The 26553-nt window shown below is 38.7% G+C and overlaps 1 protein-coding gene across 13 annotated transcripts in view; it reads right to left on the bottom strand.

The window, feature by feature from the left end:
- Positions 1-26553, bottom strand: part of TTLL5 (tubulin tyrosine ligase like 5) — a 149823-nt gene that overhangs the window by 100511 nt on the left and 22759 nt on the right. For all 13 annotated transcript variants that reach the window (XM_060758169.2, XM_060758177.2, XM_060758202.2 and 10 more), the window contains exons 8-15: positions 25309-25378; positions 24977-25061; positions 21428-21529; positions 21021-21112; positions 18839-18946; positions 7256-7337; positions 5671-5732; positions 4868-4956 (exon numbers count right to left, since the gene is read on the bottom strand). In XM_060758169.2, coding sequence (XP_060614152.2) covers positions 4868-4956; positions 5671-5732; positions 7256-7337; positions 18839-18946; positions 21021-21112; positions 21428-21529; positions 24977-25061; positions 25309-25378 — 690 coding nt within the window. The remainder of the gene's footprint in view (positions 1-4867; positions 4957-5670; positions 5733-7255; positions 7338-18838; positions 18947-21020; positions 21113-21427; positions 21530-24976; positions 25062-25308; positions 25379-26553) is intronic.

Below are 26553 nucleotides of genomic sequence, written 5' to 3'. Positions count from 1 at the left end.
ATTTTGCCTTCTTGGTTTTCTTTTCTCTGGGACGTACTTTGTTGCCGCCTCCTGAACAATGTCGCGGACTTCTGTCCATAGTTCTTCTGGGACTCTGTTTACTAAATCTAGTCCTTCAAATCTGTTCTTCACTTCCACTGTATATTCGCTAGGAATGTTAATGAGATCATATCTAACTGGTCTGTGTATTTTCCCTGATCTCTTTAGTTTTATTCTAAATTGGGCAATAAGAAGTTCGTGATCTGAGCTACAGTCAGCCCCAGGTCTTGTTTTCACCGACTGGATGGATGTCCGCCACCTTTGGCTGCAAAGGATGTAGTCAATCTGATTTCGGTGTTGACCATCTGGTGAGGTCCATGTATAAAGCCGTCTTTTAGGTTGTTGGAAGAGAGTGTTTGTTATACACAGCGAGTTTTCCTGGCAGAATTCTATCAGCCTGCGTCCCGCTTCATTTTGTTCTCCCAGACCATGCTTGCCTGTGATCCCTGTTGTCATTTGACTTCCCACCTTGGCATTCCAGTCTCCTGTAATGAAAATAATGTCTCTTTTTGGTGTATTATCCAGTAGGTCCTGCAGATCCTCATAGAACTGATCTACTTCTGCTTCTTCAGCAGCTGTGGTTGGGGCGTATATTTGGATCACTGTGATGTTGAAAGGCTTTCCTTGCACTCGAATTGAGATCATTCTGTCATTTTTTGGGTTGTATCCAAGCACCGCTTTAGCGAATTTCTTATTAATTATGAAGGCTACTCCATTTCTTCGATGTTCCTCTTGTCCGCAGTAGTAGATCTGGTGGTCATCTGATGTGAAGTGGCCCATTCCAGTCCATTTGAGTTCGCTGACCCCCAGAATGTCTATCTTTAGTCTTGACATCTCACCAATAACAACATCCAATTTGCCCTGGCTCATAGATCTTACATTCCAGGTTCCTATGGTGTGTTGGTCTTTAGAGCATCGGATTCGTCGTTCGCCTCCAGTACCGTCGGCCGCTAGCCTTCCTTTCGGCTTTGAGCTAGCTGCGTCATCACATCTGGGGCTAGTTGAACTTATCCTCTGCTCCTCCCCAGTAGCATTTTGGCCATCTTCCGACCTGGGAGTCCCATCTTCCAATGGCATACCGACATATCTCTGGTTGTACTGGTCCATTTAGTTTTCTTGGCAAGGATACTGGAGTGGATACTATTCTAAAGCCTTTGACTGTGTGGATCATAATAAATTGTGGCAAGTTCTTGGTGGGATGGGCATCCCAAGCCACCTTGTCTCTCTCCTGAGGAATCTGTACAAGAACCAAGTAGCAACAGTCAGAACTGACCACGGAACAACAGACTGGTTCAAGATTGGGAAAGGCGTACGGCAAGGCTGCATCCTCTCACCCAACCTCTTTAACTTGTATGCAGAACACATCATGCGATGTGCGGGGCTGGATGAATGCAAAGCTGGGGTGAAAATTGCTGGAAGAAACATTAACAACCTCAGATATGCAGATGACACCACTCTGATGGCCGAAAGCGAGGAGGAGCTGAGGAGCCTTCTAATCAAGGTGAAAGAAGAAAGCGCAAAAGCCGGGTTGCAGCTAAACGTCAAAAAAACCAAGATTATGGCAACAAGAATGATTGACAACTGGAAAATAGAGGGAGAAACCGTGGAGGCCGTGACAGACTTTGTATTTCTAGGTGCAAAGATCACTGCAGATGCAGACTGTGGCCAGGAAATCAGAAGACGCTTACTTCTTGGGAGGAGAGCAATGTCCAGTCTCGATAAAATAGTGAAGAGTAGAGACATCAGACTGGCAACCAAGATCCGCCTAGTCAAAGCCATGGTATTCCCTGTAGTCACCTACGGATGTGAGAGCTGGACCTTAGGGAAGGCTGAGCGAAGGAAGATCGATGCTTTTGAGCTGTGGTGTTGGAGGAAAGTGCTGAGAGTGCCTTGGACTGCGAAAAGATCCAACCAGTCCATCCTCCAGGAAATAAAGCCCGACTGCTCACTGGAGGGAAAGATACTAGAGATAAAGTTGAAGTACTTTGGCCACATCATGAGGAGACAGGAAAGCCTAGAGAAGACAATTATGCTGGGGAAAGTGGAAGGCAAAAGGAAGAGGGGCCGACCAAGGGCAAGATGGATGGATGGCATCCTTGAAGTGACTGGACTGACCTTGAGGGAGCTGGGGGTGGTAACGGCCGACAGGGAGCTCTGGCGTAGGCTGGTCCATGAGGTCACGAAGAGTCGGAGACGACTGAACGAATGAACAACAACAACAAAGTGTACATATGTATGATCTCCACAAAGTGTAACAAGCTTTTGATATATTCCAATATTATATTTAAAACATCTTAAACATACATCGAAAGCATGCAGCATGTAATAATGCAGAATGAAAAATATTTAAAACCAACATCTCCTTCTACTAGATAACACACCTACAAGCAAATTTTGAGAATAGAAGATAGTCAGGACTCCAACTAAATTGTACAAAGAAAAAAAAACCCTGTGTTTTCATTTCTGTCAACAACATGTACTGATTCTTGGGGGGGGGGGGGTGATTGTCCGTGTGTCCCCCCGTCGTCGTCGTCCCCCCCCCCCCCCGAGCATCTATAGAAGCAAACATCAATCAGCTGAATAAGTTTAGTTTGAGAATAGTAGGTGACATCTTGGGCATATTTAAATATCTGAAACAATGTCATGTAGAAAGTGGAAAAAGTTTGCTTTTTGATGTTCCAGAGAGTAGGACACAATCTAACAGATTCCAATTGCAGGGGGAAAAAAAGATTCAATCTAGATATGAGGAAGGATTTGACAGTAAGAGCTGTTCAACAGTGAAATCCACTGCCTCAGAAGGTTGACAACTCTCCTTCATTGAACATCTTTATCTCTCTGGAAAGCTTCAGATGTATATTCCTGCATGACAGGTGACTGTTGAGGTCTCTTCCAGTTCTACTAATCTGGACCCAAATGTGTTCCTGTACTACTTTGAAATTGGGGGATGTAAAAAGAGAACAATTACTGGGAGAGCTGATTGGCTAAGTCTATTACAGGTAATTCACCTGCAAAAATAATTATACCAACTGACAGCTCATTTTCAGTGGTCGTTATGACTGTTACGGAGCTATACTATCTAGGTCCAGGGCAAGTAAAAAACTGCATTCTCCCACACAAGTCTGCCTGAGCTTTACATTGTACATATATCTCTATATGGCAGGGAGTTGGACTGGCCTCATGGTTTCCTCAAACTCTATGATTCAATAACTGTTTACTAACTCCTGCCATCTTCAGAGGCATGATAGGTGAGGATGCGAGAGAGGTTGCCCAAACCTCAGAACTCTCTTCTGAGAAAGCCTAGGCTGGTCATCTTCTTTCTGTTCTTCTACTGGTAAGCAAATAAGTTCATTTTTAGGTAGGTGTTAAGTGGTTGGCTGATGTGAATAAAGGTTTTTAAAGCATGATGATTTTATTTGAATTTGGACATTACAATCAGTTTAACTGTATTTTATTTTTGTAGATCTTTAGTGTATTTACTTTTAGTTATTCTGGATAACACCAGTTCTCACAAAATGTCAGCATACAAAAAAATAAATAAAGACAAAATATGATTTTTGAATTGGGGAGGTGCCATTTCTTTCAGGTATACATCCAACATTTCCTCCTTCTTCTAACATATTACGGGTCCCAAGGGTAACATATTAAATACATATGCTTGTATGTGCATACGTACATGATCCCACGCACTATGACAATAAAGCTCCAAAACAGGCATGGGCAAACTTCGGCCCTCTACGTGTTTTAGATTTCAACTCCCACAATTCCTAATTTGGGGAGAAAACTCTTGCGCTGTATCCAAATCATTGTCTTCAACCAAGAAGCCAATATGTTATTCTTCCTACATTTCTTTCATAATTTATTTTGGCTTAAATACTCATCTGTAACAATCTATATATTTTTGTTTTTCACTATTCAACTGAAATATTCAAGTTTTCTAAACTTAAGCAAATAGTCTATGAAGCTTGTCATTCTGCAGTCAATGCAAATGTTGACATTTTTCTTTTTAGGTTACAAAAAAAGAACAAAATTGTCTTAACTTATCCCAGTTCTGTGGATATGACACAAATTACAAAACAATCTTTAATATCTGAACTTGCTGAATGTGTGATCTCACTGATATTTACATAAAATCTTTCCTTAAGAGATATATACAGGCAATCCCCAAGTTAAGAACAAGATAGGTTCTATAGGTTTGTTTTTAAGTTGAATTTGTTTTGGAGTCAGTACAGGTACATTTTTAAGTGTAGCTCCATGTAGCTGACTAACTAGACAGATAGGTAGATAGATGCAAGCTTTACATAGCATAGGGAATGTTAAACACCCCTGTAGTATTTGTTTTACTGTCTGTGCTGCTGTTCAGAAGATTTCACCTCATTTTCTGTCCTTGTGATAAATGGATTTTGAAAAAGTTGTTGTAAAAGCAAAGATTGGTGAGAAAGTTTCAGGGGAGTCATCTTTTCCCCATGATAACACTTTCAGGAGAGAATTTCCCTTCAGAGGGAGTAGATTTCTCTCACTTCCTGTTGTCTCACCCCGTTCTTAACTATGAGTTGTTTTTAAGTCGGATGTTTGTAACTCAGGGACTGCCTGTAATTGGATCCCTTAACTTTAATTTCTATGCATTTTCTGCTTTTACTTTTTTGGTATTTTTCCTAATTTAAGGCAACATAAGTTCCAACTGCAGAAAGCAGTACATAAATTCATCCATTCGATATGGTACAACAAGACAAGATGGTACAAGAGTTTTCTCCCCAAATTATGAAGTAGTTCGGAAAAATTTCATAATAGCTAAGAAGCTCTTTAAGCTAGTTATTGATTTTCTTCTTACTTGAGGTTTCTGGTATGGATTTCTCCTTGCCTCAGAGGAATAAAAAGATGTCCTGTTTAACCGCTGACCTGGATCCTGACAAACAAAGCCTGAGAGAGAAAGAGAGGGGTAGTTTACATAAGAACATTGTGGAAACTCCAAATTGATAAACTAGACAAATATAACTATTCCATCAAAAATAAAAAGCTCATCAAGACAGTAATGTCTGTTCTCGCAAACTATTGCCTAATTATAGTGATAGCATAACATTAAGGTACTCTTTCGAATATGGAATATGAAATCATGGCTTTGGTTACATTTCAGACATTCCCAAATTCAAACACAAATTCCATGAAGGTACAATGAAGGCAGATAAGTATGTTGTATGGATTCACATGTGTGTGCATCGATATTCTAATATCTGTGATGCTTTGTTAGCAAACATAAGGATTGAACAGATAAAGATAACCATGCCAACAAAACAAAGTATTCTTCTAGAATTATCCTACAAACTTCAGTGCATCAAGACATCACACAATCAGCTTTTCCGCACATTCAGATCTACATCATTTATGGCTCTTTCAACCCACACAGTTTAGCCTACCTACATCCCTCACAAAAGAACATGTCAGCTGTTATACACCCCACTTTACAAAAATAATTCTGATACTTCCATCAGCACATCACATTCCAATGTATGACATAGACATCCACCTAAAATCAAAACAATCAGTCAACTCTCTCATACACAACATACCCACATTTTCCTCGTTATTAGTTACCCAAAACAATGAAAGACTGGAATGGAATGGCATGCCACTCACCTACAAGTGTAAACATGTCTGAAATCATACTAGCTTTAATCTTCAGGTCCAAAGGAGCATCACTATACAACATGAAATAAGAGAAGGCAAATCAATCATCTTCACTCGATCAGCCAATTTATTCCATGTCCCTGGGGACATTAAGGAAATGGCTATCCTTAAACAAGGCACCTCAGCATTACAAACATCTTCCTTCTGGACATAATCTGCTCGGGATTCCTCTTCACCTACAACTATATTTAACACATTCCTATTATTTTTGAATTGGCTTTCTTTGAGGCAAATATTAATTTTCATTTGTTCCTATGATATACAGTAATTAGTAAAATAGAGAATTTTCCAGTATAAGTGTTTTATTGCTAAGGCCAGATGTCAAGTAAAAAAATCTTTATATTTAGAGATTGCTTTGAGTCTTAACCTGGGAGAACGGTGGCATATACATGAAATGTAAATAAATCAATAGATTTACTAAAATAGAGAAAAAATATAACTACAAAAAGGTTTCACCAGTTTTATATAATTTAATTTTAAAAACCCTTCTGGAATAAGCCAAGATTTTACAAGTTACAGTACTCAGGAATCCCCTGTTCCTAATCATTATCATTTATGTTCCTAGACTTTGAGGGCTTATGAGGAAGCACTGCTTGAAACTCCCCTATGGAGAGAAACTGATATTCAGTGTTGCTCCAACCCAAAGAAATCAAAGAGGTAGGTCTAATTGACTTAACAAAAAACTGAGGAGAATACCCAAGGCAGCAGAGACCATGAAGAACATAAACCTGCCTTCTCAGTTTTCATGATGCCCTGCTTGATCCTATTATTGTTGTTGTTGTTGTTGTTGTTGTTATTTGTTTACTGACACAAAATCACAGTATGTCACAACATTATTATTATTATACATTTTGAATATTACCCGCCTCTCCTGATGCTTCAAGGCGGGGTACAACAAAGTCAAAACATAAAAACATACAATACAATAAAATACATAGATAAAATGCCCCAATATATTAAAAAAACATACAACAAATGCCTATACAAAATTAACATATAGCAGCATTAGAAGGTAATCAAAACTCATGAGTCAAAGTTGATTGGATAGGCCTGCTGGAAGAGGTGGGTCTTTAGTTGAGTCTCAAATATCAGCAGCTCATTTAGCTGTCGGAGCTCTTCCAGCAGGTCATTCCACATTCTTGGGGCGGCCAATGAAAAAGTCCTCTGGGTGACGGTCGCCAGTTGAGTTCTGGCTGGTTGGAGCAAACATCCCCCAGACAACCTCGGTGTCCTAAAGGGTGGTTTGTACATGAGAAATTAATTAGCAACCAGTGGAGTGACTTTAATATGGGTATAATATGCTCACGCCTGGATGCTCCTGTAATCCATCTGGTTGCCATGTTTTGAACTAACTGGAGTTTCAAACTTGGTACAGAGGTAATTAATCTTGTCAAAATATGATATATAACAAGAATAAATAAAGAGAACCTTCCTTTAAATCCTTAACATAATTAGAACTTACTGAACTTTAGCTATCCAAACTGTAGCCAAACTACATCTATTTTAAATCCCACCTTTCTCAAGAATTCCTTACCAGGCCAGCGAAGGGGACAGATTCACCTCCAGTAGCCAAGGTTTAAGAGTAGAATCAATTAGGACATCAAAGCCGTAAAGCTCTGGGGGGAAAAAAACAGTGTTTTCCAGTTATGACATAATGGTGTTTCTAAGATATAAAATAAACACTACACTAAGCTTTGGGTAAAAGAGCGTACCATCCAAGAAGTGCAGAGAGGTTTCTTAATTTCTTGAGAACTACAATAAATATGCTGGCCAATTTTGAACTATTCCATAGTAACTATTGCTTTAGTCCTAGACCCTGACTCATATGTTGGAGTCAAGGTATTAGTTTTATCTTTGCATTGCTTCGATATTTAGTCCCTGTTTTTGGCTCCTTGTTTTTAGTTCCAAGCCATTCATTCTATTATTAAAGATTTACTCATACTGACAATTATGATATTTATAGCACTTTCCATCCCCAATGTATGCATCAAAATAAATGTGCCTTCAATCTTTGTGAAAAAATTTAAAAGGAAGATAAAAGCTAGGAAGTTTACTTCAACACTTTAAAATCATGTAGAGCAATACCAGAAACCTCACCACATAACACACTCACATAAACAAAGTCATTTCAGAGATAATACAGAATACTTTCTCAAAAAGCATGAGGCAATATGGAGGGTAAACCTTAGCAGCATGATTTATATCATATGTAGAGCCACACAGAGAAAAGAACTGTGTGGCTCTACATATGTTGTTCAACTTCAGCTATCAGAAGTTCTAGTCAATACAGTAAATGCTTGGAGCTACAGTTTGGCAATGTCTAGAGGGTCATCCAATTCCCAGCCCTGTTTTATACAGTCAGTGAAACATTTAGAAGCAAAGGCCCCAGATTTCACTACCCCCACAAAAAAACAAGTTTGCAATAATATAATCATTCTACCGATCACCACTGGGACCACCTTTACTGGCTTGTGCCAGAGTCTTTGCAGTTCGATCTTTAAATCATAGAATCATAGAGTTGGAAGAGACATCATGGGCCATCCAGTCCAACCCCCTGCCAAGAAGCAGGAATATTGCATCCAAATCACCCCTGACAGATGGCCATCCAGCCTCTGTTTAAAAGCTTCCAAAGAAGGAGCCTCCACCACACTCCGGGGCAGAGAGTTCCACTGCTGAACGGCTCTCACAGTCAGGAAGTTCTTCCTTATGTTCAGATGGAATCTCCTCTTTTGTAGTTTGAAGCCATTGTTCCGCGTCCTAGTCTGCAAGGAAGCAGAAAACAAGCTTGCTCCCTCCTCCCTGTGGCAATAATCCTGATATCGTGTCAGCTTTTCCAGTTGTTTCTCTTCAATCCTGCTGTCACTTGGGATTGCAACATCAACGATCCATACTTTGTTTTTTAACATGATGAAATATATCATCTCTAGGAATTTTCTGGCTCCTCCAAGCAACTCCATGATATACTTTTATTTAAAAAAAAACACTATAGAGTGGTATTGAAGAACCCAGAAAATTCCTAGATACCTCTCTAGGAATGTTCTAAGTCATCCAACACAGCTCTCTAGTAACTTCCAGCATAAGTTGTTCACTTCAATAGGATTCACTATTATCCATGGTTTTCTGCATCCATGCTAATGTTGGAATCAAACTTAATATATTATTCTTCCAGTACATTCACAAAGCAAATTCTTCAGATCAGAGGTTAAATCCACACACCTTTGAACTGGAAACTATTCCAGAAAGTTGCATCACATGTAGAGAGCAGTCAGAGAACACCTACTACTATTCTGGAAAATACATCAGCTAAAGATCATGGAGTTAAGAGAAAAAGGGCAACTTCATGAAAGAAACCCAGGCGCCTCCTCTACAGCTGCTTGCAACTGCCAGGCTGCACACAGCCATTCCCCTTTGTAAAGGGATTAGCAAAACCAGATTGATTAAAGGAAGGCAGTGCTCTGGGATATCTTCCTTTCACTCTGAAGAAGCAAGCCTGACAGCTCATATTACACCACTAGTTGTTAATGGTAAAACTGAAAGAAACTGGAGATCAGGTTTCCTTAGATGCTTTGCTAACTTCCCACTTGCATTGGTATCTACAAACAACAAATGGCTATTTTATCATCACTGTTTGGTTTGAGCAGAAAAGATAGTAACCTATATACAACACTTAGCCCCAGCTACTATATTCTCAGTGAGGCAATGGCAAATTATAGGACAACATTGTAGTTCCACTAAGTGAATGGTTCGTTCTATCCTAGGTGAAATAAGCAGTTAGATTTAAGTGAGCATCTGTTGCCACGTTTCAGCAACCTGAGCTTTTTCTTAACAGATAATTTCACAAATAAGCCCCATGGAGCCTCTTTTCCTTCAAAAAAAGTCAGATACCCTGATTGACACTCCTAGGACTGCTAGGGCAACAATAGGAAACTTTACCCTGCTGACAGGATTCAGTATGTATAATCTGAGATGGTTTTAAACAATTGATTTTAAAGTGGAGGTAACTGATTTTAGAGTTTATGTACATTTATAGTTTATTTTATTGAATGCTTGCGGTATATATATTGTGCTCCACACTGAGTCCCCTTCGGGGTGAGAAGGGCAGAATATAAATGCTTTAAATAAATAAAAAATACTCAAATAATATCTAATATGCAGAGTGAAGGAAACAGTACCTAATCTTATAAATGCTGGAGTCAAAGATTGAGATCACTAAGGCAGAGGCAATTTCATATATACCAATATAATAAATTTGCCTTAATATTGTGCTGACATCAAGTGAGAAAAATTGAAGAAATATGGCATGATATTCTTAATGCTGTGTTTTTATAAATAGGATAGAATGAAAAGAAAGAAGCAAAAGAGTAATACAGTGTGTGCTATCCACATCAACAGGGAAAATGACTAGAGTTCTTCTGCATGAATATGCTGCTGGATCAATCACAGAAGCAAGTCAAAAGACTGACGCAGGAACACACATGGGAAATGAATTAGCTGCAATCATGAGGCCAATATAAAACCAAGATATATGTAAGTAACTCAAATATGTAAAACACATAAATGAGAGTAACTCAGTCTGTGAGTAACTCAGCTTGAGCTCTGGCTCAAGTGCTGGCAATAACATTCCAGAAGTAAGAGAGAAAAGAAACAAATCTTTGCCAACTGGAAAACATACAATGCAAGACAATGCCCTGAATGAGCTCAGAAAGCAGTAGGCCAGCTGGGTCACATGAGAACCAACTTCACTGATATTGAGATATTTCCCAATTAACAAACACAAGGTAGAAGCAAATCAGGGCTACTGTAATCTGCCATCACCAACTGAGGACAACAGTGGGGTTTTCCTACATCCCTTCCCAACTGGGAATCAAAGCTTTTTTTTTTTTTTTGGGGGGGGGGGGGGTCAAAGGACATTGCTTTTCCACATTCCCTATTAGTCAGATGAATAACCACCACAGGCCACATTAGGCCCAGAGTATTGTGTGTTTTAAAGTTATTTCTGAATTACAAGGGCCCTAAAGAGTTGTTCAAAGGGTGGTTGCCTGAGCCTTTCTCTGAGGCAATGAGTGTGATTTGCCCAAGATCACCCAATGTGTTTCAATAGTCAATAGTCAAGGATTTGAACCCAAATCTCCAGAGTTGCAGTATAAACAACTATAACACCCTGGCCCTTAGGCCCAGAGGAATAGAACTATGTTCCCCTATCCAGCCACAAGATTTCTAAACAAATTAATCCTATAGATCCTTCATGGCCTTAAAAGCAGGTGTGTAAAATACACAGTCTTTTTTCAAGGTATAGCAACATCTCCTACTACTACAGTATAGAAGTCAAAAGTCACACCATGACTATCTAGAGATGTAAAGATGCTTGGGGGAAAATGAGAGGAATGCTCCTCCCCCCCCCCCCCCCCCGCCCCTTTTTAAGCGGGAAATCTTCAACTTTTCTACTGGAAAAGTTAGAAATCTAGGGAAATTTAGAAGAAATATGAGAGAAATAATCTCCCTTTTGGAATAAAATGCTTTTAAAGAAAAGATTGTACTCATTCAAAATGCCAGAGATTGTGTAGTGTGGAGATTCATACGTAAGAAAAACAATTTGTACTCTGTTTTATGGACATATCCAGAAAACAAGTCATAGAAGGATTTCTAAGCATTTGCGCAATATAAGTCATACCCTGAAAATAAGACATAGTGATAGGCATGATTATGCAGCATACAAGGACAGCTCACCTTGTCATGTCCTGGTCGTTCTGTGTGTGCTGCAAGCTGAGGCATAGAGGGGCACATAGAAAGTGAAAGTCTCCTCAGTGAAGTGAGGAGCAGGACACTCTGCTTTAGGTATTGTGTCCTCAGGGGGAAGAAGTAAAGCTATGGCTGCCGTTTACTCTGTCGCTGGGAGGTGCTCTCTCCCCCCAGCACCAACCAGCAATGGTTTGTGGGTCTCTCTCACCCCACAAAAACACCAGTAAAGCCGCTGCTCTCCAGCACTGACCAGCAACAGTCTCTCTCACCCCACACAAACACCAGGGGATAGCTTTGGCAAGCAGTATGCTACTGAGCCCAGAGAAATTATCCCATCAATGTAGATTGCTGTACCATACTTAATAAAATTAAAACATTCCCTGAAATTAAGCCATAGTGTGTCTTCTTGAGGAAAAATAAATATGAAACGGTGTCTTATTTTTGGGAAAACATGTTATGTATATTATAGGGCAGGAGTGGGAGGCTAGGGCAATAGCCCTCCATAGTTGCCTGTGGAGAACTAGGAGGGTCACATACTCCTGCTACATCCCACTGTAAACAAATAGTGATAAAATATAAAAATAAAGACAACAGAAACAAACAAAATTGCTTTTGTGTGCTCCTTTTGTTTTGCTTATATCATGTTAACAAATATCAAGTAAAAGGTTACAATTCCACTTTGGAATACATTTTCAGTTACAAAAAAACACTTCATGTTTACATCTTTACTTGAACTTTGAGAACGCCTTGACCATTACTACAGTCCTCAAATAACATAGTACCTACATTGGGAGTGTTATATGGGACTGTGATATATTACACCCACTCTGAATTCCTATTTCAATGAATAGAGAGGTTTAGGTGTACAAGTGAAGAATGAGTCAGAAAATGAACTTTGTAGTTCCTCATCATCTTCCCTCTCACCCTCAGGGAAAGGTTTCATAAAGCTTAAAAGCCTTGGTGGTGCCATAATGTGGCTTTTCTATGCCCACCCAGAAGCAGACTCCAGAAGTCAAAACAATGAAACCTTTAATAGACTTGTACCGGAATATACCAGTCTCCTCCCTCCTTCCCGTCCTGTTGAATCACCTCTGCAATGGTCTGCTTAGAGTGCTGAAAGCTCCTGAGTTCCCTCCTTTACCTTACAGATGCCTCCCTAAATCTGTACAAATGGAGATAAGAGGAGTGCTTCTTGCAGGCTAGCTGTATCATCACTACTTTCCTGCTCCACCTACTATCATTATTTAATCAGCTAGAGGGCATGATCTTGTATAAAACTGTTTTTAGCAATGACTTTTGCTCATGAGAGAAAAAGTTGCCCATTTGTTGCATTCCACTGAAAATTCAAAACCCCTTTCCACTGAGCTAAGACACTAAACAGCTTTCATATTAGAACACTAAACAGTGGTATTTTCCAGACTACCTGCCAAATTAATGCCTGGCCAGGATGTATGCATAATACCTGAAGTCTCCAGAGAGGCTGCAGCAAGACCACCATGGCCTGAAATTTAATCATATCTCCTAATGTTGAACTGTTTAAGCATTTGTAAGAGGGGGAGGAAATCGCCCTCACTGAAGATAAAAGGCCTATTATACTAATGAAAATTATACTTTTGTCTCTTTGTTCCACATTTCACCCTGTAAATGTAATGATTTAAGTGTGATTAGCTATGACAGATCCTATGGCATTAACAAGGCAAAGCAAGTATAAGTAAAAACAAAATAAATAGGCAATATTTCTCTTTTGCTTTTTCCTTGCACATACAAATTAAAATCACTTAAATTTTAATGATCAGGGGAAGGTTACATTGATGTCAAATCACTTGAATGTACTGAAAATGAGAGTGTACCATTCCATAACTATTCTACATAAACTCTAAAAAAGGAACACACACAAAGGTAGATTGCTGTGTATTACAGGCTGGTTGAAGCAGGAGGAAGACTGGCATAACAAACAATGGAAAATAGCAGAAAATAGTTACAAAGAGAAGTGCTGCTATTGCTGGAATTCAACCCCACACTGCCCAAGTCCCAAGTCCTCAGTGAGGAACAGTTTAGCTAGCTTAGTATAGGCTAAGGGTTTCCCTTCCTCCATATCTCCTGTATGACGGTTGGGAATGTATATTTTTCTTCTCTCTTCTCACTTTCTGCTCTCATTCTGATTGACTGTTTAAAATGAATACTTTTCTACTGCAAGCTTTCTGAATCTGACTTCTGCCTTCTTACACTTTTGTATGGAGAGTATGTGTTGTGTGCTTCGAGATCTCTCTCTGCTTGTGTGTCAGGAGAGATGCAGTGATTGAATTTTTCCCTCTCTCGAATCCTTAGAAGAGATGAGTGTTAGAGTAGCTCAGACCTAGTTCTTTATTATTAAGAAATGCAATTATTACTGTAAATAAACCTTTTGTGATTTTTAAATACTGGACTCTGCATATTTGCCTTCTAAGCTCTGAATTCTTTACAGCCACATCACACAGCACTTCATGCTCTGCTCACTAATGAGCTGATGCTCAACTTTTGTATCCTGTTTGGTTTTTTAATTCTCTGCTATATTTTAGGGTAATTTTCCCTAACAGCCCTATCATTATATAAATATATTTAAGAGGTTTTAGTAAAATCTGGGGGTTCTTTTTAAAAAAATCCACTTGGTCACAAGAAAAAAGGAAACAGTTCTCTTCCTATGTTTTAAAGCCAGAATGACAAGAATGTGAGTTTCAGTCCATCAGTCCTGGTCCTGTATATTCCAGCGTCATGCCACACAAGTGTGAAATCTGACACTGAGTGCAATAATGAACATTGCAAGAGTTTAAGTTCAGGCATTTTTAAAAAAGCAGGTTTCTACGCATAAAGCAATGTCTGGCACCATCTCAGAAAAGGCCCCACCTGAAATGATATTTCAAAGAGCATTGGTGTCAGTTGAAACTCTTAATCCTTTCTTATAGCAAAAACTAAACCTGAATAATACAAAGCAAGAAAATATACACAGATTTACTTCATTTATATCACATACTAGCTTATATACCCAGCTTTGCCCAGATGTCATTGGGACCACTGTTTGCCTACTTGCCTACCCTCCCTACACCAGTCTGAGAAGGCCTACTTCACAATGTCTTCATGGCAGCACACCTCTCTTTGTGGCTCTTTCCTTCCTTCCTTCTTTCCTCCCTTCTCCTCATTCACATGTCACCTTTCCCAGTGACATTACAGAGGCCCACTTCACCTAGCAACAGCTTTTGTAGTACATAGACACACACACACACACACACACACATATATATATATCTCAGGGATGTGCACAAAGCAAGATTCATTTCATGTCCCAATCTGGAGCAAGCAAAAGGCTGAAACAGAGAATGGTTATTGCTTCTGCTGCTACCATACCATCAAAATGTTGCTGGCTTTGAGGCAAAGAAAGCACATGATGACAGAGTACAGTAGGCAGAAAGAGGGAGAGAGAACACAGACAGAGTCTTGCTAAGCATACACAAATCCTTGAGAGCAAGTAGCAATACCAAGTCACAAAGGATCAGAAAGATCATCTGCTCAAAGTATCTAGAAAGGGAAAAAAGGAGAAGAGAGTGCATGTTTCAAGAACATGAGCTGATACTTTCAGTATGGCATTGGTACTTGTTTCTGGCATTAGATGGGCCAACAGAACCACAGTAGCAGGCAAGGACTGACCTTGATGATAATACAGGCAACAGGTGAGTGCAACATCTTTGCAAGTGCACAGCAATGTAGCACTATGTTCCAGCTACCCTGCTAGTACCAACAGAGCTGAAGGGTAGACAGCAAGAAGAAGAGGAGGCTCAGAAGCAGAAGCAGCTATGGGTAAATGGTAGCTGGGAGTGCCAGGCATAAGTACAACTTCAATATGTAAGTTCATAGATATTTCCTTGTATTGGGCATATACTCCACGTTTCCACAAACTACTATACTTATTTGGATTTACTGAAACTGTAACCCCTAGCATGCTACTGTTGCATCATCATCTTTACTATGAGCCTGTTGGACTTCAGAATTTCCCACATCAGTTTCTCCTAAACCTTTGCTCTCATGAAGAAAAAAATGTTTATGCACTATATGAAAATGGTACCAGCTACCATTCTACACAGCTTCTTCTACAGAGATATAGCTAATAAGATCTAGTTAGTAGAGTACATTTACATGATCTCTGTCCAAGTGCTTACTATTTTTTACTATGTAATCCTATCTCTCCAGATGTATACCTGAAGACACAACTCTTGCTTCAAGCATGTATTATTTTTGAAATTGATATAATCACCATACAACTATCAAGTTCCACAACTGCATTTAAGATATCAATTCTCTCTTACTGAGCTAAAAAAATTAATTCATTCTTATTCCAGTAGAACTGAGCAGCCTTGATAAATGCTAACTATGATAAGATCAGAGTTGTTTGAATAAAGTGCTTCTGGGCTCTGCTATTTCTAGCTTTGCAGCTTCTATCCTATGTTTGCACAAAGGGATACAGGAAGCAATAAGTGGCTGCCAAAGTGAAGGCTGCGGAGCAGGTACTGGAAAGTGGGGGAAGGCACACACTGGTACCAGCCGTTGCTTTTTGGAGCCATTCCCAATTTCCTTGCCAGTGAGGTCTTCATTCTCTGCCAGCACATAGCTCAGTACAAAAACTCTGCCAGATGCTAGCTCTATCGCCGCCACGTGGTACAGCCATAGAAAAAAATGCAAGCCCAGCAAAAATACCCAAACAAATGCTATGCAATTCTCCACAGAATACTCAAGTTATGGAGTGGAGACAAGTAATTTTCCCAGGGCCAGAAGGAAGAAAGTAAGCAAGCAAGCAGATCCATGTTAATCTCGAACACATTCTTAATTTTACTTAGTACTTTTGCCATTATAAGAAATAGCCTCCCCCAGGGCCAGATACCAATAGCATACTCGATTCAAGTTAGGCATTTGTCACAGAAGCAATTTATAAGATCAGTATATAGTATCCTACATGCTGTGAAGACCTCCAGAAAGATCTGTGCAAGGTAAGTGCAAAATGAAATCTTAGTTTCTTTCCCTTTGCTTCCGCCCCCAATTCCCACAGACTTGCAATTTACATTACCACATAGGAAAATGTTAATAGAAAACTCAATCACATCACCCCTTCAGTACACTAAGCCATTAGAGGAGCAAATTCAGTGAGATAACTAAGAAAATGACTGCAAAAGAAAACATAAAACAGCGACATACAAAACTATCCTATCTTACTTTTTAAATGTGAGAAGTTTTATTCGTTCTGTACAAAAATAGCATACAGTTATAGCAAATATAGACAAGGGGAACCGAAATAACTATTCTATATCTTTTTGTGACCTATGCTGACACCATAATCAAAGAGAATGAGATAGATTGCTAACCTTCTCGCTGGTGCAGAGCAAACTGGAAAATATTTTAAATAGCTAAGGACTATCAAATGCAACTGAAATGTTTTAACTGTATAAACAAGATATAGTATTACTTCATTCAATACAGTACCTATTTTACAGGATTCCATGCAACAAGAGTAATTCTTGTACATCATTAAAAAAATAAATTCACGAGGCAGGACAACTGACAACTGAGCATCTACATTCAGAAGCAGTATATTTCCCACAACAGAGGATGACTAAGACCATCACATGTCACTTCTTAAATGATATTTCATCAGTCACTATTACAAACAGAACACAAAATTGACTTGACATACTAGAACAAGTAAAGATTTGTTATATGTTCCACATTTGATTTTTAAAAAATAGCTAGGATATTAGGACCTGGGACTGACCATTTTTATATGTATTATTGACAAGAATGCTGTTTCACAAAGTAAGGCCTTGTCCCCAATCTCAAGTTACATCTCTGAAACAAAGCATAAGGTTAGGGACAATTCTCATCTCCCTTATTGCCAGCTCAGTGCGTGGCACTGGGTAGTCCGATGGGGGATTCTGCACGAGCAAAAATTCTATATCTCTTCCTAATTCCAGATATTTCCTAATTGGAAAGGGTACCGAAAGACTTGGTTTGCACCTAAGTCCCCAACCCTTTCCATCTTCCGGGGAGGCCCTCCTCTCGGTCCCACTACCATTTCAAGCACGGTTGGTGGGGCCAAGAGAGAGGGCCTTCTCAGTGGTGGCCCCCCGCCTCTAGAATGCCCTTTGAAGGGAAATAAGATAGGCCCCATCCCTCCCCTCCTTTCGTAAGAGCTTGAAGACCTGGTGGTTTCAACAAGCCTTTGAAAATGGCCAGTTCTAACTCAGCCCTATACATTGTCAAATATGGCCTTATTCTTCCTACCAATTACCCAGATCATTTCCTCTAGTCGGCCCTGGAATGAACAGCCACAGACCCGTACCTAATATTATTGTTGCCTGCCATAGTATTGCATTTAATTCCCGGGGGCCCTAGAATTTTTGGGCTTGCACAAATCTTGGCCCGGCTTTTTACATTTTTTTTAATTGCCTTGAACAGGCAGGATTATTTTTAATATATGTGTGTTATGGCAACAATTTTTATGCATATTTTGTTTTGTTAATCTTATGGTTATGTTGTTTTTACTTTGTATGTTCTGTGATTTTTACCTGGGAACTGCTCTGAGTCCCCTCGGGAAGATAGAGCGGTATATAAATAAAGTATTATTATTATTATTATTATTATTATTATTATTATTATTATTACATATATAGCAAGTCCATTCTTTCTGTTTTCAGTTCAATGCTGGCTAGGAAGTAAGGCGTGTCAGCTTATCTCTGCTCCTATCAACTACTTCAAGCTCAGAGTGCCCAGTCATCAAAAAGACAAGCCTGCCAACCCACTTCCATATCATCTCCCTCCAGACCAAAAAAGCAAGGCAGAATATGCGAGGTTTTTTTACTTTGTGTTTGCATCTGGAAAACATGAAGTCAAAACAAGCCCAAGTCTTCTCCCCTGCCTTGCAGTCAGGAAACATGCAAGGACTATCCATTCCCTACAGAGTTGAGAGAAATTGTGAGTCATCACTCTCAACGATATTGGCTAAGTAATAGCAATCAGGGTTCTCAAGCCTCAAAACACAAAGCACCATGTAGAAAAGGAAAAGAGGACAGAAGCCATGGTGTGTATATATAAATATATACTCAGACATGTAATTAAAGAAAAAAGCTGACATTTTCCAGTAACAAATTGATTCCCCAACACAAATTATATTAATGAAGCAAACACAAATTATATTAATGATAGCCCAATTCTTCTATTAAGTACTGTAGCTGGATTGCTTTCTCTTGCTGTTGTTGTACTAGGTCTTCCCCCTGTCAAATGCACTAGAAGAAATTGTATTACATTTTATACATTTTATAGGAAAACTATAAAATTAAGATATCTTTAAGGTCCTTACCAAAGCAAACACCACGATGTGGAACAAAAGCTTTACAGGCTGATGCAATGGCCAGTTCAGCAGAAAGTATTGTCTTAATTATCAAATCCTCCACACTGGCCATCAGACCTGGATGAAAAAAAGGAGGAGCACAAAAAGAACAAGAACTTTAACATGAAAGATTGTTAATCTGAAATACTGTAACAGTCCACATATGTGAACCTTAACATTAACAGTAGCCAGCCAATGCAAAACGTATGCAACCAGACACATGACAGGATTTTAAGCACATCTGCAAAAAAATAAATATACATAGATATAGTACAATCTAAATACCAAAACATGTTTCTCTGGAAACTGTAGCAGTAGCTGGGAAGAGCAGGGTGGGTGCCAGGGTAAGTTCACAGATGACCACATATAAAACTACAATGACAGCTAAGCAACTGATCCTTCTTTTCATGATCTCAGTGACTCGCTCAAATGTGAGTCTAGCAAGCTACTCACCAGAAGTTGTAGAATTGTCATACATCACAAGAGAACAGCACAGTTCTTCCAAAAGCAGCATGAGCCCTAGACCTCACACCTAGTGATTAAAGTCAAAAGCTCTGACCCTGTAGATGCTCTTCAAATGTCTTTCAGTAACATACCTTTCAGAAAAACAGATGAAGAGGCAACAGCTCTGGTGGAGTGGCTCTGGACATGTAGTGGAGGATCTTGCTTTGCAAGCTAGTAGGCCAAGTAAATGGTGGAGGTGACCCACTTTGAGAGATGGCAAGATACATCTGACCAACTCTTCTTGTGAAAAGAGTAGCAGATACAGTAACACAAACTTGAGTAGTAAGATAGCGGTTCTGTCACTGTAGAAGGAGACTTGCCATTATGTGATTGTGATGCACTTAGACCTATCTCTTCATATTTTGGCTATCACTCTGGAGAAGAGGGGAAATGGAAGAAAGTATATATGGAAGGGCCTCCCTGGCAAAACAAGAAGACACTGCTATGAGGTCCCTTTCCTCAACAAGTCCTAGACTTGACAATGACTGTTTGGGCCCACATGAAGAGACCCACTTCTAGAGGGGCCCATCCCTGGAAGATAAACAAAGTCATGTTCTCTCATAACTGTTACATAGTATACATTGGTAAGGTATACCTGATGAAGCAATTGAAGAATGTGATTCGGTAGTACCGAATGTAGATGAATAATAAAGTATACTTCAGCAACTAGAAACAGTAAGTGTGATTAGGTTCACAGTACTGAACTTGAAGAAGTATGAGTGGTGATGACTCTGGAACACTCTATTCAAGATCCTGGCATGGAGGCAATGATTAAAAAGACCCCCAAGAGGCCAAATGGGGAAGACTGAACTGAAACATTCAGTAGCTGAATGACAGATCTGGAAATATTTGCCTGCTTGGTACCAACTTTGATGGTGCTGAGGCATAATGCCATTGATGATGAAGTAGACCATGAATATGGTAGTATGGGCTATACTGGGTGGCATAGTGGATGCTCCCCATGAACACGGTACCAGTTGCGCTCATACTCTTCATAGGCAAGCTTGAAGATGGGTCAATCAAATATGAAGAAAAAGTACAGTGAGTAGAGTAACTCAATGCCTAAAACAAAAACAAAAAAACTAACAACATTAAACAAGCCAACATGGAGGAAGCAGAGGTGGGGGAACATCCTTCTCAAGAGGAGGCCATGCAGAGGACTGGGCCTCATAAATCAAAGTAGGTGATCAGTGGAGTACTGCAGAAGAAAATTCAACTATTTTACTCTCAGTTTACTAAGAATGCATTGCTTAAGGGGACAAATTAAAATCTGTGTTATTAATTCACCATGCTATCAAAGGGTCAATCAAATGTGAAGAAAATATTTTTCCTACATACTATGGAATTCCTATATTAAAGGTATTTACTCAAAATAATAAATCATAGGCAATAGTGGAACTGCAAAAGACAGTCACAACCCCCAGGAGACTATGCCAAGCAGAAAAAGCAGGACCATATAAGAAAAACATTAAGTGAAAAGTGAAGTAATGGAATCCTTACTTCCAGAAAAAAAGACAGAGTCAAAGTAAAGCAGCAGAGCTGTAAGAAAATCTTAGAGGAGAATTGGATGTACTACAGCTGGTAATATCATCAATCAACACATACATTAGGAAAGATTTAGGGAAGGAATAACTTGTTCTCTACTCACCAGTTGTATCTTTTCCTTCCTGTTTCAGATATCTCAACATTGCACTCATACTCCACTTGTTTCCATAGTCCTCCACTTCAGGGTCATCACAACTAAAATCGAACAAACAAGTTTCACATTTGTGATTTCAGGATCCCTGATACAACTATGTCAAATTATGTTTATTAACTGCTTGGTTTTGTGTTTAATGCTTTATATGTTTGAATGGTTATATTAAGTGCTCTAAACCTCTTTGTGAGGCAACTGCTCTGGCCTAAATGGCAAATATAAATACATTAAAAACAAGCATACACATACACATACACACACACACACACACACACACACACAGACACACACATAAAGTGATTTGGCCACCACTTTACTATGGATACTTGTTTCAAGAACTTCCAAGCAAATGTAAATACCTGACATAGTCACCACTCTTCTTGTTGACACTATAGTTTGTCAGATGCATGAACTGGTTTTTAATATTTTTTGCTCCCTGGTCATATCTTACAGTTGCAAACCTACAAAACAAGAACCAGGAATACATCAGTCATTGAAACCAAACCAATTGCTCATATTTTGAAAAAGAATAATTATCCTTGCACCTATGTAAGTGGCAAAATTAGGACCGGACAACTGGACTGCATGCGCCCCCCTTCTACCTATAACCCCAATGTCCAGACTGGGAGCTGTTACAGTAATTTGAATGTGGGTTTTTTTCAGTTTTGATTATGAATGCTAACTCAGTATCCCAAAACAATGAAAACCCCACATTCAAACAAAAAAATATAATTTTAAGACAAAACAAAGTGGAAACACCACATGCAAGGATATTACTAGTCTGACACTGTGTTGACGATGCTATTAACAAGGACCTTCTTTGATAAATATTTTCCTCATTTGTGTTGGGATTACCTCAATGCAATTAGTTGGTCTAAACACTTTAATTTTCTGGGAATACACAGATAGTAAATGAATGAGATCAGGAGCAGGCCATCCCTCCAAAAACTTAAGAGCCACAGGTAAAACATACCACTGTTTTTTCTCTGTTATGCCAATCTTCATGTGAATGGGGTTTTCTTAGTTTTTTAAAACTTCAGTCAAATCTGGATCATTCTGATGTCTCCTCTTCCAAATTCTAGCTTCATGGTATTTTTTTAAAGTTTTCCTCACTACTTCTAAACATCTTCCAGGGGCATTTTTCTCCCCTCCCTAATGTGGCAAATCCCAGCCTAAGTAACTAAGACATTCTGTAGAAATGCAAAATGCCAAGTTTCAGCATTGAACCACTGCCTATTAAGAGGGGGCAGGAATCATGAGAGCAACTGCTGTTCCACCACTGCTTCAGTTACCTACATTCCCCACTGTCAAGGGCTTGCCAGGCAGGGGTTACTGAGAGGAGGACTGGACTGCTGTAACAGGCTCTGGCCACAAGACAGTTTATGAGGTAATGTGAATTCCTTGGCTCATGGTAAGTACCTGAATTCTTTGAAAACCACAGGAATCCAGCAGAGAAAAGGTAAATATCTCTGTGGAGCCAGTGCTAATTAGCATGCAAAGCTACCAAAGCAGAAGGCACTAGATGTATTAAGGAACAGGAAAGCAGTACGCTGTCAAACATTATGAGACTCTGACTCCTGTTCCTTCTTCTCAGAACTTGCAGCCATGTTAATTTCTCACCCCCTCTACTTCTTGGGCCCCTTAGAAATTTATTTGGCCTTCTGATCAATCCATTGTGCTTCCATAAAAACAACTCTACTTTTTCCTAGCTCAGTACCAGCACAACCAGCAACATCTCCTCAAACATGTTCTGGCCCAAAATTAATATTTATATGTAATTGAATATTTTTAATACAGTAAATGAAATTTTCTCTTTGACTCCAAACAAAGAAAAGGCTGGTTTTGAGGACAAAAACATATATCCTGTGTATGAGTGCCCCCTGCTGGAACATTATGTTTTTATGAAGTTTATATGCTCCCATCAAACTTATCTAGCAAGATATGCAGACTGATGAGAAAAGACACACTGTGATAAAATAAAAAGGCTACAATTCTTATTGCCCAAGTTTATTTTAACAGAATAAAATAATAATAATAATAATAATAATAATAGCAACAACAACAATAATAACTTTATTTATATTCCACCCTATCTCCCTGGAGGAACTCAGGGCAGATTCCAAACATAAAAGGCAAACATTCAATGCCCAAGCACAACAACAATACACCCATAGTAACAAAATTTGGCAACCCAACATATAGAAACAAATTATGACTTAACAACTAAAATTAAATAAATAAAAATGCAACCTGTTGTATCAGACATAAGACAAAACTTCAAAAATCAAACAGAAGCATCAATTTCCCAGACCAGATAGAAAATAAATCCAAGTCTCTTTGAGCTTTATCCTGGGACATGACTGTCTCATTTTCAATTCATCACTGAAACCCTCATAACACTATCTGTTTTTGCCAAGGTTGTTTGTTGATGTTAATGGCTGTCAAGTCAACTTCAACTTATAGTGATCTTAAAATGAGAGCCCTCCAAGTCATCCTGTTAGGAATAAGCCTACTCAGGTCTTACAAACTCATGGTCATGACTTCCTTGATTGGGTCTATTTGTAATACTGTCTTTTTATTTTCCCCAATACTTTACATTTTGGGAAACATTATTATCTTTTTAAATGAGTCATATCTTCCAATGATATTTTCAATGTAGTTATTGTGGCTTCTAGGAAGAGTTCAAGCATGATTTGTTCCTGAACCTACATTTCAAATGAGTTGATTCTCTTCCTGTTTACTTCCTTCCTTCAGGACAATCCTGAATATCGTATTCAATAATATATCTTGAAACCTGAGGATCTTGTCTAGTTCTTTTACAGCTGCATTTCTAAGCCCTAGTCTTCTTATGATTTGCTGACCGCAGTCTCTATTCTGTTTAATCACTGAGAATCAATGGAAAATATTTAATTATTTCAGTGTCTTCAATTGCTATTTTGAAATTATGTACATAATATGTGGCCTTGTTTTTATTTTTTTAATGTTCTACTATAATCCTGCTCTTACAGATTCTTCTAAGACTTTCTTACACAATAATTCCAAGTCTGCTACTTTCTGCTAGCAGCACAGCATCCTCCACATATCTTAAATTGGTGATATCCCTTCCTACAATTTCATGCCCCCTTCTTCCAGGGCTAATTTACGTTTTATATTCAGCATACAAGGTATGCAGATAGAGTGATGAAGTGCAGCTCTGCCTGACCTTCTTGTCAATTGGAAACTATTCTGTTTCTCCATTCTGTTCCATGGTTCACATGCAGTTATTGTCTCACTTTCCATATATCAGTGCATATTCTCTCCACTTGTAAATATGACTACTGTAAAAAAATCAATCTTTTTACAGACCCTAGCAAACTGTTCACAGTTAAACATACACTGGCTCACATGCTTAGCCTGGTATAAAATGTGTTGTTTTCTTATTCTATAGAGAGACGTCTTAGCATTCTCACAAACGTCAAAGTATATAACAGAAAGACCTGAAATCTAGTTTAAACAGAATTGGAAAAACTCTGTTTTCATGTTGATGGTCAATTTCACAATTAAAAAACAAAACAAAACAGTGAGAGCCTCAAAGTCCACTGCTGCCACCTGAAGGCCTAAGCAGGAAAATACATGTAATTCATTAGGATGCTATTCCATACTTTCTGGAGACTGCTTGAATTTTAGCTAGAAGCTGCCCCTAAACAGAACTAGAGATGAAAACAGATGAAGGACCATTTACAGTGAGGGAAAAGAACATTCACTGGATATTTTGAAAGTTTTCATTCATAATTTCAACCTCCTGATCAGAGCACTACAATACCCAACAGGCCTTTTTATTATCTTTGTCTCAAAGTCATGGAGAAATACTGTCCAGCTTCACTGTAGGAGATAGCATTTACAAACCATGAAACAAGAAAAGCACCTACCTGGCCAGACCTTCCTCATAGAGGTAGACAAGAAGAGGATCATAAGATGTCACCAGAACATAAAGCCGCACATCAAATTTGAAGTCTGAAAGGGAGTGACATAGACCAATGACCACATACTGTTGAGAAGGTGAAGCAACCAAAAGAATTGGGAGAATGAGGCAGATATCTGCCTCTGGGTGATCTATCACCGGGTGCTGATTCTGTGGGTTTATATTTAACATATAAAATACATACAGAATGACTTTCTTATAACTCAAAAGCTCACTAAAATTTTCAAATCTGAGGGAAAAGGATGGCCTAAAGAAAAAAGAGCTCAGATAGAAACTTACCATCTATGAGTAAGGGATTGTTGATGTAGCGTGAGACCAGGATGTTCTCTTCAAGGGAAATCTGATTTGGCTACAGAATGAGATACAAAACATATGAGCTAAGAACTAAAGATCACTTGCTGGCTTAATTTTTTTTAAGTTGTCCCATAATTGCTTCATGCCTGACTAGTAAGGCAACCAAATGTTGTGATGAAAGATATAAAACTAAGGGAACAAGTTGTGAATGATTTTAGTGGATAATGTTTTAGCTTATATATTTTAATGTAGGCTAAATTAAAAGTTAATTTGAATGAATGTATCACACACCATGTTTTATATTATATATTTTAATTTTGTTTTATTTGTATGTACCATGTTTTAGACATGATGTGGGTTTCCTAAAAGTACGATGTTGATTTTATTGTTTGTACATATTTTGTATTTCTAGTTTGCAGCCAAAATAAGCTCAGAGCTGGAAAAGGGCATAGGTATAAAATCATGCTTTGCTATAATAAAGCCCATATCATTACAATGGAACTCACACACAAAACCAGAATAGGCCATAAACTTCATGTGGCTATGAAATCATAAAAAAGTACAGACAACAAAAAGCAGGGAGGGAAAAGCGCAACTCGTGGGATGCATGTAGTCCCCAGAGGTTAAATGCCCTGAGCCTCCAGGGTAGTAAAATAATCCTTCCCCACATTTATCCCAATAAATAATAATAATAATAATAATAATAATAATAATCTTTATTTATATTCTGCCCTATCTCCCCAAGGGGACTCAGGGCAAATTCCATCAACAACAAAGTGCAGTCATTCAATGCCTCAGCACAACAAATACAAACATAATAACCTAAAATAACCCCATATATGAAAACAACTTATAAGATGACACTGACAGATTAAATAAAATGTAACCTGTCAAAAATTATATCTAATATAAAACTAAATATAAAACATCTGCATTAATTTCAGAAGCCAAGAAAGGTTCACCAACATATGTGAGTTGACTGTGTGGTTAGTGGTGAGCCTCTAGGGGGAGGGGGGTAAAATGGTAATTCTTCCCCACATATTTCCAAGAGTAGAGGATATGGTTGAATTTTAGACATATTTGGGCCACTTTAGGCCCAGGAAAGGTCTTTTTTTAATCAGAATGTGAATAGGGACTTCTGATTTTTTAAAGTTTTCACTTGAGACTACAATAGTCAAGGAAGGCCCAAAACATGTTAAAAATATCAGCCATGCTTCCCAGAGGGGGATT

Source organism: Anolis sagrei, chromosome 1, assembly GCF_037176765.1.
Source record: "Anolis sagrei isolate rAnoSag1 chromosome 1, rAnoSag1.mat, whole genome shotgun sequence".
NCBI lineage: Eukaryota > Metazoa > Chordata > Lepidosauria > Squamata > Dactyloidae > Anolis > Anolis sagrei.
This window is presented reverse-complemented; position numbering and strand designations above follow the sequence as displayed.